Raw genomic sequence first — 17,699 nt, 5'->3', positions numbered from 1 at the left:
ATTCTTGGGAATGTTGTGGTGTTATTTAGTTAGTTTTTAAACAATTTGTTGATCGATTGGTACTTACATTGTTTTAAACTGATATTGAGGAAAAAAATGTTTCTCCTCAATAGGCAAGTGCCGTTTGGTATTTTGGTATGTGAGTTGCATATAACTGTCGCCAATACCCGCGAATACGTTTCCCAAAGCAATTTTTCCCAGCACAAATTATGACCATGAGGTAAAAATATCACCCAACGGAAAACGCTATTCAATTCATAAATGAAAAGGATTTTCCAGTCAATATCTAGGCTTTTTCCGATATCGTTTCGAAGAAAAGTGGTGAATCTCTAAGTTTGATGCAATGCGTTATCTAATCTGCATTGAGACCAGCTAGTTTATAAGCAATATTCAATGACTTTGTAAATAATACTATGATAAGGAAAAATGTAATTGTTGTTGCTATCCGTGCTTCAAGGGAACAATACTTACATTTCATAGAGAACACTCCAAAGGGAATTACTGTACAGAGTTTTTTTACGCAACATACGGAACTTCTTTACAATATAGCGAAACTTTACTCAAGGAAGCATCCACAATTTTCTTTTTGTTCTCATTGTCCCTACTTACAGCAGGAAGCTCTTAAAAGCTAAAACGCAGTAAAAGGGCCAACAAAACAACCCATAGCTTAATGGTTGCTTTAACCACTTAACTCCTGATATTACTTTAATACAACAATCTATTAGGAACTTAATGCCCTTTTGCATGTTCTCAAACGAACGACTTCGCCAACGAAGTCACCGTCATCACCTAAAGGTCAATCGTTGTTATTATCGATATCGTTGTGTTATTACACAGCCTGTCAATGGCTCTCATTAGACCATGTGGACGCCTCCAGTCCTCGATCTGTTATGATATAATTAGGCAATTCGAATGTGGGTATCCAGAGAGAGTTATTACTTGTTAAGGTTATGTCTATATTAAAAACAGGATTCTTTTAGTTAACCGTTGTGCAAATATTGGGATTAGAACTGTAAATCCTAAAGCATCAATTTTGGTTATAAAGCTAGAAATAGCTATTTGCGAATACGTTTTTTTTTTTTTTTTTTTTTTTTAATAATTAGAACGTGATCGGTTGTATTTTTTTAGATTTGCGTTTTGGAGAATAACTCAATGGTTCTAATACAGACCAATTTTTGCCAGTTAGTGTGGCAGGCACTTACGGCATTACGCAACCAGTGACACCGCTTTATCGTGCTTAATGAGACTTGATTGCGCGTTATTATCACTCGCGTAAACAAGTGATTTTGTCTTATAGTTCACTAGGGATTTCAATATACAAGACAAAACATCGATATATGAATGGTCAAACGCGAATCAAAAAAAAAATTACGATGATTTTCCTCATGGCCACTTCGTGGCTTCGTGAGAAATGTACCAAAATAATTACTGGTGCACCTTTTATACGTTTTGAGGCACGTTGACTCACTTCTACTATCTCTTCGAATCACTGAGGTTTCACGTGTTTAAGGTCCGTAGAACACACGGCCATAAAAAGGTGCTTAATAGCGCTTATTGCCTTGAAGCTAATTTTGATAATAATTAGCAAACGTATGATTAGAGTTCATGTACGCGCAGCAGCCTTGAAATCCCATCTATTTACCTGTAGGTATACGAAAATATTCATTGATATAACTTGGGAAATTTCCAAAAAAAATTAGGATGGTAAACAGTAATTTCGCGTTAGATCGCGGGCGAATAAGATTTTTCTTTCTGAAACATTTTCTATAGTCGCTAGTGATACCGCTTTATCGCGCTTAATAAGAGTTGATTGCATATTATCTCTCGCAAAAACAAGTGATGTGTCTTATGTTTCGATAGGAGCTTGAACAAACAGGAAAAAACATGCGAAAATGAGTAGACACACACCCGCGTCAAGAAAATTACGTGCGTTTTCTTCATGATCACTTGGTGGCAAGTTCAGTAGGGATATGCCAAAATAGTGACTAATGCACCGCACGTACATTTTGAGAGATGTTGAATCACTCTTATTATCTTTTGGAATCGCAAAAGTTTTACATGTTTAAGAACCGTAGCACACACGATCATCAAAAAGGTGCTTATTAGCGCTAATTACCTTGAGGCCAGTTGTGATAACAATTAGTAAACGTATCATTAGAGTTCATGTACGTACAGCAGCCTTGAGCACCAATATTTACGAACGAGTGGACGAAAATATTCATTGATCGAACTTGGGCAATTAGAAAAAAAAATTAAAATGATTATCATGTTATATCTGATTAGATCATCCGCAAATAAAATGATCAATTTTGCAACAATTTTTACAGTGATCATAAAGATCCAACTTTACAGGGTTTTTTTTTTTCATCTTGGCAGGAGGCAATAATATCTCTTGAATTAGATGATTATGTTCCAGACAGTGTCACTGTTTGGGAAAACATATATTTCACTCCACTATATTTAGATTCACTAGGCTGTTCACCTCAGAATCGTCCGATTTTAACGAATAGTGCTGGAAAATATTATCATGGGTGCAGGTGAACGGACGATTATTTTTAAGGCCATAATCAAATTTATCTTGATATAAAAACGATAAAAGCGCGTTATGAACCAGCCAGGTGCTAAAACTAATAAGTCATTAAGTTGATATTAAATGCAAAATTAGGAAGTTTTAAAACAGTATTTTTAGCTATGCTACACTGTAGTGTTGTAGCTAAATTGCGTAAAACTGGCAGGAACGTGTACGACAGATGTTTTATCATTATTATAATTTTGTGCCAAATATTTCGGTTTGACGCCATATCTTTTTGTTTCAATATGTGTGTGAAAACCCGAAAATTCACTTTCGATAGGTTGAATTCGAGGTAATAATTGAGAGAACTTTTTCCCGGTACACAGCGATCCCTTGCAGCAGACTGTTTTACGAGTTATGGAAGAAAAAAATGATCAACAAAATTCCAAGTCACCTCTTTGGAAACTTTAGGACGTAGACTACATTCAAAACGACCTAAATTGAACCTGATGACCTACCAGAATAAAAGGGGACCGACCTGAACCTATGAATTGTCAGCTATAGCTCTATGATGCAGTGCCAGATGCTTGATGGTAAATCAAGTCTTGACACATTGACTGAAAATTAGGAACAACAATCATTTCGATTGTTAGTCGGTTTTTGGGGACAGCCCTGCCATGGACGTAGGGTTAATATTTGGATTAATCTTCTGGTAAGAATTACCATTCGTGTTGTTCGAAGTCCCAATCATCAATTGTAGTCCTAGAAAGCGAGCTGTTAACCATCCATGAGATGAATGATAAAGATAAGTTCCCAAATTAAAAAAAAAACTCATTTTTTAGGTCGTAAAGAGTTCATTTCTTTTTAACCGGTCGCATGTCGACATTAAGGAGCAAAAAGGTTACACCTGGTCTGTTCATCAATTTGTTCTAACTTTCTTACAAATAGCTCTTCTTTTTGCTAAAATAATTGTTGCTGGTTCCAGCCTAATACTTTTTTTGGCTTAAACTTCGGTGCCGTTTTGGTACCTGCCTCTCTTAAACAAATAAATAGCTCGTCCTGTGTCTGACGACAAACTGGATGAACTTCGTCCTTGATCTTCAACATGAAGATAAAACGTCGTCGGCAGTAAATCGTCATATTACAGTAAACAAGCGCTATTGTTAACGCCAACAGCATTAAATTAGCATTACATAACGTGGATTTTATTTTACAATTAGGTCCAATTTGAATTTTCACTCTGCGTTTGCATATTAGCCTCCGGTTGAGATCGTTTATTCATTTTATGCAAGTAACGATGTGATGATTGTTTTGTGGCCTGAAGCTAGGAGTTCAGGAAGTTTGGAATTTTCATCATAAGTGTCGGTTTATTTTTAGAGACTATTTTACAGGCATTTCCTGTGAGGGTTATCAAAAGATTTAACTTAATGGAGTACCCGCCAGGGTCCTTTTTTAGTGCCGGAGGCTCCGATATTAGTGATCCGGCTCCGCAATAGATCCCCTAAAACGTGGGATTCCACGTTATTGAGCCGTCCTTTTTAAGTGGTATGCCAAGAATTAAATTTGGAAAAGTCCGGATCGTAATTCCCCTCAAACCATTTACGACTTTTATTATTCTCACGTGCTAGAATCGATTGTCCTTCTATAAATACACAAACAATCTAAGTAGCGAAAGTGAGCTTGAGAAACTAAACATCTGCTTACCTATATCACAACGTACAAGCTAGCGATAATACCAAACATGAGTGAAGGATTAAGTTCTCATGAATTGGGATGAATGGTGGTAGGTGTAAGGTTAGCGTGTTAAATCGAATTTGGCACAGTAGTAATGTGTGTGTACATTTTGAAGTTAGTTTAAGTTAGTTTTATCTGGACAAACTCCCCTTTGACTTCTCCTTGAACTTAAGCTGAGAGGAAAAGAATTTTCCATTCAAACAAAACTACGCTACTGCCATACAATCCATGTTAACGTGTTTTATGGTTAATGGGTGCTTTCAAAGAGTTGGCAGCGGTTGAGCTCTGCATTAGTTGAGGCTGGAAGTCGATTGTTGCTTTTTGTCTGGCAACTTGTTTTCACCAAAGGCGGTTAAAACTGATTAAGAAATAGGATAAAATATTAATATTTTTGTAACTCGAATACTCTCGAGTGAGCAACTACAGCGAATCCCAATCGAAGCAGTGAACCGTTGCCGTCCCCTGAATGCGCCCAATCTTTTGCCCCCAGCAATGGACATACTTTATATTAAAAAAAAAAAATTTTGTTGACTTTAGCTTCAGTTTTGCGTGGATAATTGGTGCAAATGGCTCAAATTCTGCCAATATTTTAATGCCGGTGTTGTTTCAGATGAACGTGAATCTATAAAAAATTTTCGTCATGCTTAAAACGTGTAGACAATCATAGATAATAAAACTTTAAGTGGTCTGGTGTCCAGCAAATTTGTTGGCCAGGGGCCCGTTCTATAAAATGCTGTCAGAGTGAGAATGAAGATTGCGTCAAATGAATTGGCGAATGAAGTTTTTGATCAGTCAACATCAACAAAAATTTCATTCTGACTCGCTGATAGAATCGGGCCCTCATCACTTCAATTCATGTTATTGTCTCAGCTACGTACAGTTAGTAGTGCCGGAACATCATTTTCTGTTATTTATTCACTTACTTTTTTTTTCTATCAACCTTAATCTTCCACTTTTCATTCTTCGACATCATTCGTTTCCGGAATTTTTCGGTTAAATGAGAAATAAACCGCACAATTAAAAAGTAGACAAGGTGGAGAAAAAGGAGTTTTCGTGAATTTTTTCCAATTTTTTAAAACAGAAAATTGGTGTTCCTGAAAGGTTCTTTAAAGATCTTTAACTCTTAAAACGTTGACGAAGTCCTGAACCTGAGAGTGAGAAATGGGTCATTTTAAGTTAGATACAAGGCTTCACAGGACATACTTAGGATTGTCGACAGAATTCAACAAATATACAGACGTCTTAAAAATATTGGTACAAACTAATTTTTCTCGGCTATGATTAAAAGATCAAAGAAGAATCAACCTTTTATGATCAGAGAAGAAGCAAACTTTTTTAATCGTGAGTTTTTACAGAATGTTTACATCTTGCAGAATAAAAACATACTTTTTATAAGGCATTTTTAGCTCGATCACTCAATTTTCTTTTCCTCCCAGCACGTTGCCTTAACCCGTATCATCGTCTATGAGGTACAATGACGACTCACTAAGCTGTCCAGACTGATACATCTAGAAGACATTGCTGTTTTAACAGTGATAAATAAATTTTGGTATACATCGTTAGTTTCGTTCATAGTTACTCGAATCTTTCAAAAAATCTTGCTCATCGCGAACCTATAATTAGACCCCAACAAACTGCACCGGAATTGTGATAACACAATGGTCTATTATGTAATCCGAATTCATAAGCTGTATCGATAAAAATAGTCGCCCAAGGTAATGAATTACCCACTTCTCCAAAAGCAAACAGGTTATATCACATTATTTGGCGTTATTGGTGTTTTCTACATTGAGCACGTAACTCGGGATTGTTGGCACATTCCATTAAACGCTAACCTGTCCACTATTTATAGACTCATCGTTTTGATATTTATCTATTGGGAGTCAGCTGATCGCCGGCCTTGACATTGCTCAAAATATCCCATCGGGTTATTCTCTGGAGGAATTTTTTCCCCCCAACCAAAATCGTCACCTTATTCAAAGTGTCGTGCTATCAATCACGGGCCAACTCAATAATTATTGAACCACTCGTCATCTATTCAATAATTATTGAAACCTTGAAAATAGTACATCGACGCACGCAAAACAAATGACTAATTTTGAACCCCCCCCCCTCCTTGAGCTAAATCTTCGATCAAGCAAATTACCCGCCCTAAGTCCAGTCGCGCCGCACCATAAGGCCGGTGCTGGACACACGCTTTGATCATCATCAGTACACAGCCACCAGATCCCTCATTATCTGGTTACATGGACAGTGACATCGCTTCGTTTTACTAGAGCTTTTGGCAAGACACGCTTACAGCACAAGGCTGTTCTGGTTTAGGGGGGAAGACAACATACTTGGAAGCTGAAGAGGTCATCCTCGGGTTATCTGTCGCTTTGCGTGCAAGCATATCACATATGAAGGTTACCGAAAAACCTTATAAATATTCAAAATGATTTTCATAGTTATCAATTGCGGTTTAATGAGTATTATGTGATTTTGCTGGAGAACCTCGAAAGTTGTTGCATTTTTTCTTCACTTGATCATGATGGTTTTAGATTTTCATGGTAATTTCTGTTTACGTACAACATAAAAGCTGCTAAAAGTATTAAGTTGGATTTCTCGATTGTTACAGTGCTAAAGGACGAACCAGACGATTTAACGCATTTAGCCCCAGTAGCCGGTGACGTGTGCGTCCCCCTGGACGACCACCCCTTTTTGAACGATATGCTCGACGATTTCCTACTCAAAGACAATAGTTTCTGTCCGTTGTTGACAGATGAGCCTTCCGATCCCTTTATATCGTATAGGGATTACAGAGACTCGTCTCCGCAGTTACTGTCACCAAACCTCTCAAAGGTAAGTGTGGTCTTCGACCAAATGTTATATGTAATGAGAAATTGAAGTATTTTCGATATTTGAGTATTTTCTCGCTTCGTCAATATGTGAACTTTGCCATTAAACTCATTTTATACCGGTAACTTCATATTTATGTATAAGTTAAATTTAAATTCCTCGGTTCGTAATTCATGCAGTTATATCCGTTTTGGGTGGCGAATGAAATTTCGAAGTTTCTCCCCCTCGCTTAACATGGAACATACCAAATGAAAAATTTTCTTTTCGAACTCAGCCCTGGCAAGGCCATGATGCCCCCATATCTGCTGCTGCAGTTCAATCACCGCGTTGTAGTATTTCATTTCTACTCCTGATTTCATGAAATTATTTAAGGAATTTGCATTAAAAGCCAGAGTCGTAATTGGCGACGTCTTCGTTCTAATCGATATTTTAGCCATTAGGCAGGACTTACGTAGGCGGCATTAGTGTTAGTGACTTCCATTCAGCACACACGAGTTTTGTTGCATGAAACTTCACTGCTGGTCATGCAACGAGTGAGGCAAATGCAAAAATAACTAGAGTACGCACGTCTCGTTTTTAAAATAGAAAGTGATGTGTTTTACGTAAGTTTTGCGACTTGCAACTTTTCCTAGAAAGTCACATGTTGGTCTAATATAAGTATATAGCGAAGCGTTAATAATTTTGAGTCGTATAATGTATATTTTCCTCTTATTTCCAGAACTCCGACTGCAGTTTACCCTCCCTCTCCAGTCCAAACAGTTCGCTATTGGACGAAGATCAAATGTCGACCTTCATGAACCTCCAAATGGACGATGATCCAGATTTGATCATGAAGGCCCCGTACATACCCATGAACTTCTCGGATGATTTACCTCTTCTTATGTCTAATGACCTCATGTGGAATAACACAGAAAAGAGTAAAAGTCATAGTACTAGGTTACCTGAACACAACTCGACGTTGGCACAGATGCTCGGATCATCTGTGAGCAAACGTACTCTCAAAGGTAGCTCAGATAGGGGTGGAGGAACGGTGGAGGAAACTAATCCAGATGTGTATAATAACGATAAAAGTAAGGGCCGCACTTTTATTATTGTTAGTATTAGTCACGCTTTGATCACTAGGGAGGTTCAGTCACTGTGGCTTATAGGTCATTTCAGTTGCGCAGTTACTAGCGCGTGATATTACCTTTTTTTGTCTATAATAATTATATCAGAGACTCAAAATTAACATTCTAAAGATAGCTCCTTTTATTGTTTACATCACCATAATAATTGCAAAGTTTTTCGTTTACGTGCTGCGTAAACATAAAGGGAAATGTTTATTATCTGCTCCGTGTAAAGTTTTTGTTTCCTAATCTAAGCTGCATTAGGTATGGTCTTATTTTGATTACGTCATGGAAGTGGTGTGTGTGTAATATTGTTCTTGTGTGTGTGGTTATTAATTTCTTAACGCCATCGATATTTTTTTTATCTCGTTAGTAGCGTCAGTTGAATAACAGCAGATGTTTAATCTTATTTCAATTTTTTTAATTTTGTGAGTCTGAAAATGTTTTTTAATTGTGGTCAAGGGGGTGGTAAGTGGGGTGCTTAAGACCATGAAAATATTGTTGAACGGTCTTATGAATACTAGCAAACCAACTATCCCCGTTTTTTTTGTTAATGTACCCTCGATATTGAAAACCAAAAATTTCTTCGAGGAGATATGATTTTCTCTAACTATTGCCGAGATATGTAACTCCCATGTTCCAGTCGAATCAAATAAAAGCAAGTGAATCATTCGCTTGGCAGGTTCTGGTGTTCACATGCTTTTTCATCTTGTAAACAACAGAAAACTAATAGGATTAATATAGTATACATAAATAAGGTGTTTAATGAATCGTGACCGCTGACTTTTTCTTGTTATCGCATCAAAAGCTATGTAGAAAAGACGTTCAATTTCGAAAACAATGTTCGTCTATATAAAATTTTGACGGAATTAGAAACCGCTTAGCAATGAATGTAGGAACTGGTCATTTAGTTATTATTAAAATTATGCACTGAAGACCGAAAATGTTGTAGTACGTTTACTCGGGGTATATTAAATTTTTTGATCGTTTTTGTGCAAATCAAGTAATCATTTTTATGGTGCAGACCTACGCGAGAGGCCTTACCCGAGTGAATTCGCAAACGCCCGTTCAATCGCGTGCATAAACCCTTTTGTTAAATAATTTTTAAGACAGACCTGAACGAGTGATGAGTGGAGTGATGGCACGGAAGAAATCGTATGTAGGCCACAAACATAGGAGTTAATAGTTGCAGGTTGATAGTCCTAAAATCTCATTTAATCGTTTTCGTGTATATACTAAAATCACTTATAGAATGGAAAACTGGTCTACCTTTCGATACCACATTGGCGCCTTCCTCAAGGACTCGACACAAGACACTGATGCCGTTATACGTTTTGTGCGTCGTGAAATAGAGACATCGTCTATGTTTTTTTTATTTTAATTCCTGTCGGTTGCAGGACCTTGATTGTAATTAAACGTAATGCTCAACCAGACCCCATGCAGATGAAAACCAGCACACAAGTTAAACTTATAATAGTTATAATTACTAGTGTAGTATGAGCGCTATTGTGATCACGCAAATAGGGATTTGGCCGACAAAGACTGAGTCATCGTAACCGCACGAGTGTTATTATTATGGTTATTCAGTCTGAAAGCTTTAAAACGAATACCATTATATCATAATATTGTCATTTAACTCTGTGGTAAAACGCTCACGTGGCACGTTCTTCTCATTCTCAAGTTTTCAGACACTAACGCCCGAGCACTGTGGAAAATCACCGCTACGTCACTGTTTTACCGCACAGCCATAGTTACATGGGAACGCTGTGAAAAAGTATGAAAATTTCACAAATTCCATTCACCAAACTGATGATAAACGGTTGGCCACAATTCTTAATTTACACGTACACCCTTCCTCATACGATAACTTTTCGATCATTCCTGATCACACGAGTGAACAGAATTTTAGATTTCTGAGATCTTCGAAGCGGCGATTGTGATCGTTCAAATTTCGAAATCCAAAAATGCATGTTTCCATCAAAATTTGTTCTACCGCGCTTTTCGAAACCATAAGAATAATCTCTTTCGTGTAAAAGTCAGTGATGTCCTTCAGAAAAGAATTGGTTTGCGTCAAACCTTTGTCAAGCCAATTCAGCTTCGCCTCGGATCATACGGGTTCTTAAAAGCTATAAGGCAAATACGCCTGTATATACCGAATATAATTGTTATTGCATTTAATCTTTGCTCTAAATCAATCCACACTGTATCGAATTGTTTAAGCGTAGTACTTTCCGATCACTGAAAATCCAAGTTCTAAATCAAGATAGTGACAATAAACGCTGTGTGATTTGTACCACACCTACTGTTTTTATATTCACGATTAATTATATTTGTCCTTTTTTTTTCAGCTTCCAACCCAAGTTGGAGTACGAAATTAAGTCCGAAATTAGAAGTGGAAAGTATAGGCCAAATTGACCGATCATCGAGCTTAAAACGGTCAAACAACTCGAGCTACGAACACCAAACAAAGCGAGTAAAAAACGAGCCTAAGGAGAAGGTCTCTTCTGAATTGCTCCACCAACTCATGTCTAACAATCATCAAAGGGGTCGGCCTAAGAGCAAGACCAACAACTGGTTACTGGACACGGGCGGGAAAGCCGCCTGTATTTCCCAACCTAGTGATAGTGTCTTAATGAATCTTTTGGTAAGCGGATTCGATATCCGAGCTGGTTACATATGCCTTGCCCCCTCAAAATCAAAGCGATGAGTTCGTCTTTTACTTGACCTTTAAACGATATTTTAAGCTGTGCCGCTGTGGATAGTTACTGGGAGTAACTATCGAGGAAGACTATATGAAGAAATGTGATAGTTGATGGATGAACTGAAACGAGATTTTTTTAGCGAATTTATTGATGCTTTTGTGGCCGAAATCATCCGAATTGTAGAGCACGGTAGCCAACTACTTAGGAGCGCATCTCTATTGAACTCTAGCTCAATATATTGAAGACAAAAAAAACGGATATTACTATGTATTTTTAGGTTCTATACAGAAAGGACATATCAGCCCAGGCATAAGAAAGAATAAAAATGAGGAAGCTGCGGTTTTTTTAGCTGATATAAGGGTTATTTTTGTACGGGGTAGGAAGGCACTTGGTTTAATATAAAGTCTACTTTGGTATAAAATTGCGAATGAACAGTGAGGTAACCTATTGACGACGGGATTGTGTAAGTGTCAGGATTCCTCAGGCAACTAACATTTACGCGATTTGCGCTTCAATTTATCGAGTTAATTGTGTTTGAACGTTCAACATTAAAATTGATTGCGACTTGATACACAGTAACCAAACATGTTCCGTATTTGTCTGCGAATTAACTGTAGTTGCTCATATGCATTTGTGTACGGAATCATTCACAAGTCTTCAAATGTGGTTCTGGAGTAACTGCGGTGCCTTAAAGAGAGTGTATAAGAGTGTTCAGAAGTAAATTGCAAGTACAGTTGGAGATTAGAAGAAAAAGAATGTTGTTTTACCATTTTTTTAATGGGCCAGAGATCTTCAGCTGTGTCTGCAAATAGAAAGCAAAATTCTCTTTTTGAAATCAATAGCCGATTTTACTAAAAACCCTTTTTTAGTTTATAGCTTCGTGATCATGGGGGTAAAGTTAAATTCTCAGTTAAATATTTTGCAATTATAATATTAGGAGAATCACTGATTTCTGCGGAATTTGACAACTTATGATCTTCGATTATAAAAAATTGAATTTTTGTAATTTTAATTCTGGTAATAAATGTAGAATTTTTCTTTAAAATATATTTAAACGTGCAATGCTCGTCCGTAATAGGTTATCTGACTTTCGTATAAGACTTATTGAATTGCAGAAGTTCATCTTATGTTTTTGGTTATATTGATGATATAATTAATAGAAATTCTAGTTACTAGTAATATAGGGATATATTTACTTGGTTGCCTTCCTTGTGAACTTCTATTCCAAAGAAAGTACAACAAAGATCAGGGAAAGTCTACGTTACTGTCTGTGAAAGCTAATATTGGAATTAAGACGTTTGAGAGATAAATTGAATTCGGGATAAATTTGTTGTTTACCAGAAAACCGCACCACTGGAATGTTCTTTGTAATCACAAAGCAAAATAACAGGAAAAAAAATCTGAGTAAAACCTCATTGAAAGCTTGGCTTTTTTTTGTGGTTTATGCATAATTTTTTAATCTGAAAAATATCAAATTTTGAGCTTTTAGAGAATTAAAGAAGTCGCAGGTTTTTAGTAAATTGATTTCCTAGAAAGAATAGAGTGATCTTCATAGAAATTTAAATAAACGCGAGGTGTAAAATGTTCCAAAATCATTTACACCTAAATTATAGTGTAGATCTATTAATTTTTGCCTACATTAGAAACTATGATAAAATGCAGGATGTCCCATTTTTAGTGCGATCATTTTTACATAAGTATGATCTTATGATTCAGGATTATCTTCAGCAGATTTAAATTCTAGATACTTCAAGAAAAGTTTTGTTTATGTTTAAACACTGGATTTCCCCCTAGAGTGCATTTTACAACACTCATTTGATTTTAATTTTGTAAAAGAAAATAAACGAAAGTTGAGCGACTTGGAAAGGAATTCCTGTCAACTATCAGCAACAATGAATTTTGCCTCCCTGTATACAAATAAATAATTCAAAGCAGATATTAAATTGAACATGTGCTTTAAAACACCTTAAAAATTCTCATGGAATTAGAATTCATATTTGGGGCACCCTGTACGTAAACTAAACTAACATTTTTGTGTGGTTCATCCACTGTTTTAACGCTTTGAGCTTGCTCTAACTTGAGTGTCCTCTAATAGGATATTCATCCTATTTTGATGCAATCCAACTAGCGTATAAAAAGCCGTAATTTGAAAGTGTCTAATGCTCGTTTTAACAAAACTAACAAATGCGCATACAGGGTGTAACATATTTTCATAGAAATATTTCAGGAAGCGATATTACTCTGCAAAATAATGTTTACAATCTCATAGACTTATTGTCAAAAACGCACTATATTCGGTTTATAGAGTGGCAGTATTTCACGCTTTTTCTCATATTTTCGCTTTTCTGCCGAATTCCTCAGGTTAAATAAGACCATTCTATCTATTACAGTCTTTAATCTAAGTTGCCGATATTGAGTTTCAACCATTTAAATAATTTTTGCTGTTAATCTTCATATATAAATTTCAAAAATTTAACTCGACCCCTGTAAATCGAAAATGGTGCGTTTTTGACTGTAAGTGTAATAGCATATTTTTATTATTTTGCAGAGTACTATCGCCTCCTGAAATATTTCCATTATCTTTACACCCTGTATAAAACTAAGACGACTGTGATCAAACCTACTTATTTTGTGCTCTCTATTGATTCACACATTCCAACTCGATTTGATTTGGTCACAACTACCACCTTCCTTCTCTGCAACGAACGTCCATTCGTACCCCTCGAAATATAGCATAGTTAACACTTCTATAGATATAGATTTCATCTAATTCATGTTTCATGTTCTACCTATTTAAAAATTCGTTACGCTATACGGGAATTCTAATTAATGTTGTCCTGGTAGATGTTCTATTAGATTTAACGTCCACTTGTTATGAAAAAGTCTCTAGGTGTCTATTTACCGAGTTTCATAGATTTCATATTGTAGATAAGAGACAAAGGTGCTTTTTAGAATTCTGAAAGTGTTTTATTTCCGTTGAACACGTTGGCATCAACTTTGCAGTTCTTCAAACGAAAAATTATCATTGTCGTCATGCGCATCATTGTGAAACAAACTCAGGTAGTAGATTTAGTAGTAAATAATAGCAGACCTCATGTCCCTAACCCATCTCTACGCAATATCCCTATTTTGAAATATTTTGTCAGTTTGCGATTCACTTACCCTTAAGTGCCAAATCGTTGGAAGATTCTAAAAACAATATATTTGTTGTTATTCCCCAAGACGGGTTTGTGATAGTTAAGAGTCAATGCTTTTTTGGTTTTACAAGCAGACTTCTGTTTGCAATTATTAGTAAAAGAGAAACATTGTTGAAAACGAATCTAAATAAATTGTTTATTATTATTATTATTATTATTATTATTATTATATTTGCGTTAAATAAACCAGTGTGTCACTCTCTGGGGTCTGAAACATACTAAATGTCGTTGTGTTTGTACATAAATGTTGTTATTTTATTACAGCAATAAAAATAGAAAAAATAAATATTAGTAATATTAGTAATCTTTTATAAAGATTATATTTTTAGATTATTGTGTGTATAATTTATTTTACCGGCATATTGTCGCAATATGTCCGTTGTTGTCAATAAAGCGGATTTGAAGTACGATTTGTTGTCTTTTCTTGCCTTTTGAAATGCTCCTCATAGCGTGCTTTTTTAAGAAAAAAATGTAGAGTTACAATTGACCTTTCCTATCCAATTCCAAAATTTTATTATATTAGGATTACCTAAAACACCTGACTGAGAGATCGCCCGATAGGATCACCACGGCTAAAAACAAAAAATATCCTTAAACACTTTGATTAGCAGATACATTAATGTTTTCTCTTTTATTGTTCTAACATCAGCCCCCGCAAGTGAGTCCAATGGGGTGGCCTTATGGGGAGGGAGGGAATTGAGCGGCAGTTTTTCTTAAATGTAGGGAGGTGGTGATTAAATATTTCGTCCAGGGTGCTACGCCCTGAATGAGTCAGATGTTAATATGCCTCCCTCTCCCCATAAAACAAAAACCTCAGATTGAACATCCCGATAATCAGATCGTTTGTGGGGAAAATATAAAATAATTTTAATGATCTGGGGCTGAATTATAGGCATGCATCGACGGCCAGGAAAATCAATTCCGGACCATCAGAAATCGTCGGAAGTACGCGCAATTTACCTGCCTAAAATGAAAATGAAACAATGAATTCATTACAAATCGCTATTTTAAAATAAAAATTACATATTTATGTTCCCGCAAAATTTACCAACACTTCAATGTTTTGGCCTTAAATTCCGATAGGAGAACCCATGTTTCGAGACCTTCTTTTGGCGTGAAAATCCCGATTCGAGGTAGATAGGAAAAATAATATGTGGGTTCAGTAAAAATCCGACTTAAGGTGGGAGAAACCTATTAAGGGTCATATTGTTGAGATTCTAGCAAAATTACCACGCAGTAAAATTCCAAGGACTCGATATAATGAATTAGTCATTTTTTACTTTCCGTGAAAGTGTTCGCCAAGGAAAGTTTTAAAAAATGGTGAGAGCTAGGAATTAGTCTCCATAATATTAATCTAATTTTCCAAATTTTATCTCTTAGGGCAATGGCCGAAAGTCCAGTGTAAACTCTGAAAAAGCAAGTATTTACAGGTGTTTTATGGGTCTGTCTCTCATTATCTTGGAACTAAGTGATTCTAAATTAACTCTCTGCAGGTGCATATTGCTTAAGTGCTAAACGTAGTTTTATGCAATCAAAAAAATGATGCAGATTTTTTCTTAGTTCTGCAGGATGTGTACCTAAAGGTACTAAATTAGTGGCAGACGAGATTACTCCTACGTAGCACTTACTATTTTGTGTGCTGCTCTGTGGCAGCTCTGGTACTTAGTAAGCACTAACTGCCACTGTAAAATGCCCCCAGTTATAAAAATTGATAAATTTTTGAAAAGCTTCAAAACTAGAGTAATTTTAACGCCAGCTCTTCACTGTCCAGTTAAGGAATGAAAATCGTCAGCAAAAACTAACTGCCAGTTCAAGTATTTTTCAAAATGAAGATATACTTGTGGATATACTATAAAGCGCTCGAAATATCAAACTGTCGATTGGGCTAACGTACGGTAGCCCTTATTCTAAAACTGAATACGAAGTACCTTTTGCCGGAGTTGTTAACTGACAACTGTGTTCCTTTAACTGGACATTAAAGGATCTTAATTATTTTAATGGAGAAATACGACTTTTTTCCGTTTCAAGCAAATAAATCTTCACTCGTTTAGAGCGTATGTTGTTTTCGGTTAGTTCAGGTTACTTAAAAATCGTCTATTACGTATTTTTTGCCGTTTAGGACTAAAAGGCATATTGCTCTGGCATATCCAAATATTCGCAATCAAATCGATAATTTAATTAAAAAAGCATGAGATAGTTTCAAAATACTCGACCAAAAAAAAACAAGCTTAATGGTGTCTAAATTAATATTCAAGTGGGAAAAAAAGTAAATCTGGAAAATCTTAAGATCACCCCGATTATCTCAAAAGATAAATCCTTTCTAATAAAGACCCAATGCCTCGCCGCTTGGAAATTTATATCATTGGGGAATCCAGAAGGGGAGGGGGCGGATGACTCCAGGGGCAAGTTACATTTGCCAAGCGCTCCATAATACACACATCTCTAGTACTCCCTGATGAATTTACCATTGATTCATGTGAACCTGGACCTGCCTTCGATGTTCAATATGCATTGCGGCATTAGCGTCTCGAGATGTTCAGTAATTTTCGAAAATTATTTCCTTCGTTTTTCTTTTTATGTTGGTAATTACCACAAAATTGCATTTACAGGCGGGCACCTGCTCTATTGGTGTTTAAACAACCAGTTTTTCTTTAATTTATTGAGTTAACCTGTATATGAACGAGAGTTTGGTACACCCCTTTTGTGTCGACTATGTTTCTTTATTTTTACTTTGTGATTCTGTGAGGCTGCTGCCATTTTAATGTTAGTTTTAAGCATTCTTAGACGTCTGCCGTGTGCGAAGGTAAGTATAGTTGAGATTTTTGAGACTATTAAGAGACAACAAATCAATGTTGTTTGTGAACTAACGCCACATTTTGGGTTAGAACACTGTATTAAGGCACATCTCACACAAGATGCTTCCACTTCTAAAGGGCTTATATATAGACCTAAATCTTACGTAAAATACAGGTGGAAGAGCTCCGTGATTTTGTGCATTAAACGCATTTTTTTATGTATTTACTTAATACACTGTTGTTGTCGCTATTTATAGTCTCAATGCCATTATTTCATCTAGGCAATAGCACCACTAATTTTTTCTTTCCAGAAATCACCTATAAATTACCTAATTTGTAAGTTATGTTGTATAATTCTTACGACTGAAAACTGTATATCTCTTAAAAGGAATTATGTTCACTACGCAAGGCAATATGTAACCACTTGTCCCTTATTTTTCAACTCTCCATTAAGTGCTACACCTCATAATTTACTTTAGGAAAACCAGAAAAATTCGATACCTGAGAGTCCTCCCCCATCGAGGCCTACCACAAGGACCACCCACAAAATCGACTTGAACAGCCCCGATATAGCTGCCCGTAAGAAAATGCTGCAGCAGCAACTGGAGCAGAGGTTTAAGAGTGAAGGGGAAGCCAGGAGGAAGCTGATCCGAAAGAATTCGCTGTCTTTGTTGGACCCGGAAACCACGGGGGTGCCCTCTTTGTTGGATTTGACGCAGCAAGATTGTGAGGCAAGTATTGGCCATGTTCGACTTGGAAAGAACATGGTAACGCTATGCTTACCGTTTGGCGTTTTTAAAGTTGGAGATTATTGG

At 36.3% G+C, this 17,699-nt stretch overlaps 1 protein-coding gene across 3 annotated transcripts in view; it reads left to right on the top strand.

Annotated features, from left to right (window-relative positions):
* The window catches only part of sima (similar), a 68,787-nt gene that overhangs the window by 49,160 nt on the left and 1,928 nt on the right, over positions 1 to 17,699 (top strand). For 2 of the 3 annotated variants that reach the window (XM_066286300.1, XM_066286302.1), the window contains 4 exons: positions 6,864 to 7,087; positions 7,803 to 8,154; positions 10,539 to 10,834; positions 17,364 to 17,615. In XM_066286300.1, the coding sequence (XP_066142397.1) occupies positions 6,864 to 7,087; positions 7,803 to 8,154; positions 10,539 to 10,834; positions 17,364 to 17,615 (1,124 nt within the window). The remainder of the gene's footprint in view (positions 1 to 6,863; positions 7,088 to 7,802; positions 8,155 to 10,538; positions 10,835 to 17,363; positions 17,616 to 17,699) is intronic. The other variant, XM_066286301.1, reaches the window with a different exon arrangement.

This window comes from Euwallacea fornicatus, chromosome 10, assembly GCF_040115645.1.
Source record: "Euwallacea fornicatus isolate EFF26 chromosome 10, ASM4011564v1, whole genome shotgun sequence".
Classification (NCBI taxonomy): domain Eukaryota; kingdom Metazoa; phylum Arthropoda; class Insecta; order Coleoptera; family Curculionidae; genus Euwallacea; species Euwallacea fornicatus.
This window is presented reverse-complemented; position numbering and strand designations above follow the sequence as displayed.